General features: G+C 49.2%; 1 protein-coding gene across 1 annotated transcript in view; it reads right to left on the minus strand.

Moving 5' to 3' along the window:
• Positions 1 to 1,156: 1,156 nt before the first annotated feature.
• Positions 1,157 to 6,184, minus strand: part of Pirt (phosphoinositide interacting regulator of transient receptor potential channels) — a 17,395-nt gene continuing 12,367 nt past the window's right edge. Inside the window, exon 2 of the mRNA XM_055594239.1 lies at positions 1,157 to 4,949. Within this exon, the coding sequence (XP_055450214.1) occupies positions 4,516 to 4,929 (414 nt within the window). The 5' untranslated portion in view covers positions 4,930 to 4,949 and the 3' untranslated portion in view covers positions 1,157 to 4,515. The remainder of the gene's footprint in view (positions 4,950 to 6,184) is intronic.

A 6,184-nucleotide genomic window follows, 5' to 3' on the forward strand; every position in this document is an offset into this window, starting at 1 on the left:
GAAACACAGACAGCTGGTACAAGGTACATAAAGCAGGACCCTGGACCTGGACCCTTCAGAAGGAGTAGCAGTCCTGACCATGTGTTCCATTAGCCCTCTGATGTTGGCCTCTAGCCCTGTAAGATAATACATTTTAACAGTCACAGTGGGAAGCTAACAGTCTACTAGGATTTGGATGCCTGGGGATGGTTTGGGGGAGTCAGCCTTCCACAGAGTCACAATAAAGCCCTTGCCATATTAAGTCATTCAGAAAGAAGTTTAACTTTTTTCCTTAGGGTTTCTTTATTTTTATCTTATGTGTATGGGTGTTCTGCTTGCATATATGCCATGCACAGTGCCCACAGAGGCCAGAAGAGGGCACTGGATTCCCTGGAACTAAAGTTACAGATGTTTGGGAGCCACCGCGTGGGTACTGGAGATTGAAGTGGGTTCCTTTTGAAGAGCAGCCAGTGTGACATCTCTCTAGCCCTAGAACAAGGAAAAGATAGGGTTTGGGGAAGGAAAAGTTCCAGAAAAGGGCAAAACCACAATGCTGGTGTGTTGAAGTTCAGATCTCTGAACAGTGTAGTTAAAGTAGGAGAAGTGTGGGAAGCCCTTGATCCCCCAGCCCCAAGCACGATCCCTAGACATGCACCTCTGACACAGTGTGAAGGCTGGGCTGGATGGGTATCAGAGAAAATCTGAAAAATAGGGTAGGAGCAGAGGTCAAGGTGGGGGTTATCTTCTACTAGCCAGTGAGCAGCCATCTTTTCTTCTGCCTGGGCTTCCTCCCCCAAGTCTGATGTGAAAACCCAGCATATCTGTATTTCGGAGGCCCCGGAGAGGCAGGTGGGGTCAAGCTGGCTTGGGTACCATGCTCTGAGTATCCTAATCCCCCCACTGGGAGCATACTCTATCATCCTGAAGCTCCCATTGTCTCCTCTGGGTATTATCCTGATTGTGTTCTGAGGTCAGAGCCTGTGTCTTCATTTTGCATGCAGGTTCTGATGTCTGCTGTGGGCTTGGGTAATTGGATAATTGAAATGTCAGTTAGAGGTGATGTACAAAAAGGACAACAGAGAAAGGGGGGGAGGCAGAGCCTGAGGAGTCAGTGTTGCAGCTGCAACTAGAAATATGTTTTCCTTGTAGCCCGGGAAAAGAACACACAGTTCCCACCGGCATTTTGTCATTTATTGAAGACAGTCCTGACTTAGTATGTGTGATTGATCAAAGGACATTGACAATGACTCTCCCCTCTTTTTGGCAGTCACTTTGGTGGCTTTTCCAGAGGAACCAGCAGGACAGTGAGAGATAGTTTCATTCTTAGGTACCCTTTAGTGAACCTGAACTGGGGGTCATCTGGGGGTCCTCTCATCTATATCTGCAGGCTCCCCCAGACACCAACTCCCTTGCTGGAGACCCTAAAGAACTTGGTTACAGAGTGACAACTCCTGCATGGGCCAGCAGTCTCCGAGGAAGTCTCAGGCACGAATTGCTGTCCTCAGACAGACTGAGCACAGATAGGCTTGTGGGGTGGGAGATGAAAGTAAGCCCCCAAAGACCATCTTCTACTTGTGTTTGGAGCATCTCCTCAGGACCCGGTGTCTGCCTGCTTCATCTAGACCACAAATTCATTCTGGAATGTTATTTCTTCAGGTTAAACTTTCAGTCTCAATAGTGGCCTTGTGGGATCTCTCTGTACCACCATGGTCTCGAGTAGAGCTACCAGTTGCAAAGAGGCACCTGAGGAGCCATACATGAAACCCGTTCTGTCTTTTTCCTGGGCAGCCTTCTTGGTAGAGGAAATGTGGCAATTCGGGAAACATTTTAGGGGATGGGGGTTTGTGGGAACAGTCTTGGAATGCCTGGTAGAACAAAATGAACACAGCAGACACTGTTCAATAGAATACAATTGAACATGACTTGATTCCTTTAGGCTCTGGACTAGATTAAATTCTCCAAAACAGAAGAGCGACAGGAGGAGCAGGAAACACATACAGTCTGATGAGATGGTGCTGTGGATGCGGCCCCTGTCTTCTAAGAAGACCAGGTCATTACCCAGAATGCTTTGTTGCAGAAAGGTGGCGTCCAACCCAGCTGCACTCTGTGACTGCTCCCACCTCAGGCTTTCATGAGGCAATGTCTTTGGCAAAAGGCTCCAAGATGTGCTGCTTTGGGGGTGACTCTGCCCATTTCCTGAGCCTCGTTTGTGTGGGGAGCCCTGTGCAGGGAGGGGAGGTGGGGTTGGGTAACTAGTATTTGGGATCTTTTCTCAAAGCCTCTTCTTTGTTTCCATTTGCTAAGGACTTATTGTGAGAGGCAGGAGATGGGAGTAGGTACTGATGTGGCTGTCAAAGATGTCTAGAACTTAAAGATTTCTGGGCATCATGATTACCCCCAAACTCCCTTCCACTCAGACACACATGACGGTGCTGTCTGCAATGACCTCCTTCCACAGCTCTGCCCAGACAATGAGCTCTTGGGATAATGAGGGGTTTGGGGTGCAGATTCCAAGCGAGCTGGCTGTAAGCTCATCTGTGTATTCCCTTTCAGGAAGGCACCAAGGAGCGAGTGGCTTCATCACAGGCCCCTAAGCCCTACCATGGAAGCACTGGCACAGTAGCACTAGTGGCAGCAAGCAGTTCAACACCCCCAGGGCTGGTCCTGACCTGACTGTGTGCAGGAGACGAGTGGACTGGAGGGTGAGGGCTCACTGGTATGAGTCTTAATGAAGGACATGACCATCTTAAGTGAGCTTTGAGAGGCCAGGGGCTCCCCAAACTCTGACTCTCTATTTAGGGTGTCAGTGTAGTGTAGGGGGTGAGGAAGCAATACTGCTTCCATGGGATTTTCCACAGTGCAACAGGAACAGGGATGAATTCTGACTGCCTATGAAAGTACTGTGAAGGACCGAGACGTCTGAAGACCTGATGGAGGGAGGTTGCCATGGTGTTCCCAAATGCCTAAAGGTTGAAGGGTAAAAAGAGCCAACTGGAGCTAATGCAGCTCTTGTCCCTTACCCTCTTATCAGGGGCTTTCCTCTGTTCTCTGGCCTGGCTTCGCACTGCTTGGGAAATTGGTTATGGGCACCTGGCCTTTCACCGAAAGGCCTCTTGGTGTCTATTAGAAGTTTTGAGGCACTTACCCCTTGGGTTATATCTACTTGTTGGGCCCTCTAGAGATGCCTCTCCCAGTCTCTACAGACCCCCAGGAACCTGCAGCATACCAAGGAGAAGCTGGATGTAAGGCACTTGGGGAAGCAGGAGAAAGTAGACAAGAGAAGGTGAAATAGCATCAGGGGGCAATGCAGAATCCTAACTCCTTTTTTCCAGCTTCTTGACATGCAAGGCAGTTGCTGCCTCTTTGCATACCTTGCCCTTTCCAAACACTTATTTCCCCCTTTGTCTTTAGGAGGGATGAACATGCTGTTCAGAAACCTCTCTGTCTTCCTGTAAATTTATGTTAGACCCATGTGTCCCCATGGCCACCCTAAGAACTCAGCACGGGGTATTGCCAATTGGCTTGGCTATGTTTCTCTCTCTTTTACTTTTGGAAACAAGCTGACATCAGAGACTGGGTCTGGCTGTTCCCAATCTAGGCCCAGAGAAAATGAATACTGGCTAGTTTGGTGGGGAGGAGCAGGGATGATGGAGGCTGGGATCTTCTTCAGTGAACCTATGTCTACAAACCCATGGAGCATTCAGATAATCAAGACCTAACCTATCTCAGGTTAGGTCTTGATTGGGAGGAAGGAGAGATGTCCTTTTAGTCCCATCTGTGACCTCCCTTCCTTCTTCTCTGGAGGTACAGAGATGGGGTGGGGGAATGGAGTTAGAGCAATGAGTATTTGTTCTTGGCTAATTGCCAAGGTGAAGGCAGTCTGAGGGAAGGGCACTGGAGCGTCAAGGGGAAGCTGTGGTACCTGTCGATTGCCTCTGGTGTCAATACCATATATTTGGCCACATTCCAGAGTTATGCCCAGAGGAATGATTTGCCCTGGACAGTGTCTACCCCCCTACCCCCCTCAGCCCTAATCACTGTACAGATTTTGGAATGTGTAATACATGAGAATTGTCCTGCAAGTCAATTTCCCACCCAAGGAGGGAGCCAAAACTATCAAACCCAGTGGGTATGAAGTCATCCTTCCCTCCTTGATCAATTTTGGTTCTAGGAGGATGCAGATGTGAATCCAATATCAGGCACACAATTATAATATGAAGTTCTCCTCGGGAGCATAGTCAACCCCCAAAGAATTTCCCAGCATGCATTTCCCTTGGCAGAGAGTGTGGGATGAATGGTGACCGAATGCATGTGCCAGGGATGAGAGTAATGAGAGTATCCAAGGGAGCATCAACAGCGGTGGAGAAACCAGGTGAGACTCAGACAGCCACGCTGCTAGGTTGTGTGAGGGTAAAGCCCTGAGCTCTGTCCTGCCCACAGGGCCAAGAGGAGGGTTTGCCTGGATCAGCTTTTTGATAGCCACAGAGAAGGTAGGAGGCTGGATGTTGGTCAGCAGATCTTCCAGTCAACCTGCCCTCAGCGGTTCAGGAGGAAGAACTTGAGGCTTTGGAAGAAGTTAGACTTCTGCCTATGCTTCTGCTTCTTTTTGATGATGGGCACCCACACCAGCCCACACACCAGCATCATGAGTCCCAAGGACAGGAAGGCAGGCCCTATCATCTTGAGGACTGGCACAACCTTATGCTTCTCTTCCAAGATGTAGGCCACACAGGTGATGGCCACGCCAAAGAGCAGAATGGCAGCGCCCACTGACATGATGATGATGGGCTTGTGGTAGATTTCCCAGTTGCTCCTGGGGGTGGTGGTCCAGACAGATTCACTTCTGGAGCTGATGCACAGGGAGCTGGCCGTCTGGCTGGGCAGCAGGTCCTTGGACTCCGGGGACGCCTCGTCTACCTCCAGGGCCTTGGGAAGCACCTCCATTGTCATGGCTGTTCAAGACCAGGCACCTAGTATTGGCAACAGTTAGAAAGGATGGTGAAGCCAAAGGAATCCTCTCACATCCTTTCTGTACTCGGCGTCCCTCTCTAGCCCGGCTCTCAGTGGAGGGGACTACAGTTTATGTGTGTTGAAGTTAGTGGTAAAACCAGGTGAAATTTGTATTAATGAAAAATCACACCGGGGCTGGGGAGATGTCTCGGTGGGCAAGGTGCTCGGCATGCAAGTGGGAGGGCTTGCATTTGGATCCCCAGCTCTCATTTAAAAAGCAGTCGTGGTAGCACGTTGGGGTGAAGTTCTCAGTGGAGACCAGAGAGTCCTGGCAGCTCATTGGCCAGCCTGCCGAGGCAAATCAGCGAGCTCCATGTTCAACAAGAGAGCTCGCTCAAAAATAAAGGTGGAGAGCAATTGAGGATGACACCTATGGTTACTCTCTAACATGCATTCATATGCACTAGTAGGCCCATCTATACTCACGAACACATGTACGCAGATAGCTCACACCAACTACAAAGACCTTTTTGTTTTCTAAGACAGAGACTCATTATGAGATCTATCTAGGTTAACACTGTGAATTTGCAATCCCCCTGATTCTCCCTCATGAGTCCTGGAGCTGCAGGCAAGCCCTACCACACTGGGCTAATGTCATGTCACTCTCATAGGTTACCTTTAATATTTGAAGCAGCAAACCAGTGATGCATTTAAAAACAAACAAACAAACAAACAAACACAAACCACAGTTTACTGAATGGCATGTCATTTTTAAGCCCAACTACTCTCTACCTGTGTGACTTCAAGTGAATTATTAACCTCTCTGTGCTTCTGTTTCTTATCTACAAAATGAGAGTGATAATATTAGCTCCCTCACGGGGGTTTCTAAAGGGTTAATGAAGAGCAGGTCTGGAGCTCCCTGGATCTGTGCCCAGTATATGGCAGCCAGCTGCTCTGTGGTGTCATTTGCCTGTTACAAGGGCAACGCTTGTGTGTCTGCTTCAGTCTTCTCTCATCAGATCAAGAGGCACCATAATCCCCATGTCTTTAGTCCTATTTCACAGATTAGAAAGCCGAGGCTAGGAGAGGTGAGGCAGCTAGTTCCCGAGAGCTTGGGTTTTCACCTGCAGGACAGTGCTGCTTTAAGCACCTGGGATCTCTGGAGCCTTGTCCACTCAGGGGTTCCCGGTGTGCCACATGATTGTCTAACACACACACACACACACACACACACACACACACACACACACACACA

This window comes from Psammomys obesus, unplaced genomic scaffold (genome assembly GCF_907164565.1).
Source record: "Psammomys obesus unplaced genomic scaffold, mPsaObe1.curated_primary_1811, whole genome shotgun sequence".
In the NCBI taxonomy this organism is placed as follows: domain Eukaryota; kingdom Metazoa; phylum Chordata; class Mammalia; order Rodentia; family Muridae; genus Psammomys; species Psammomys obesus.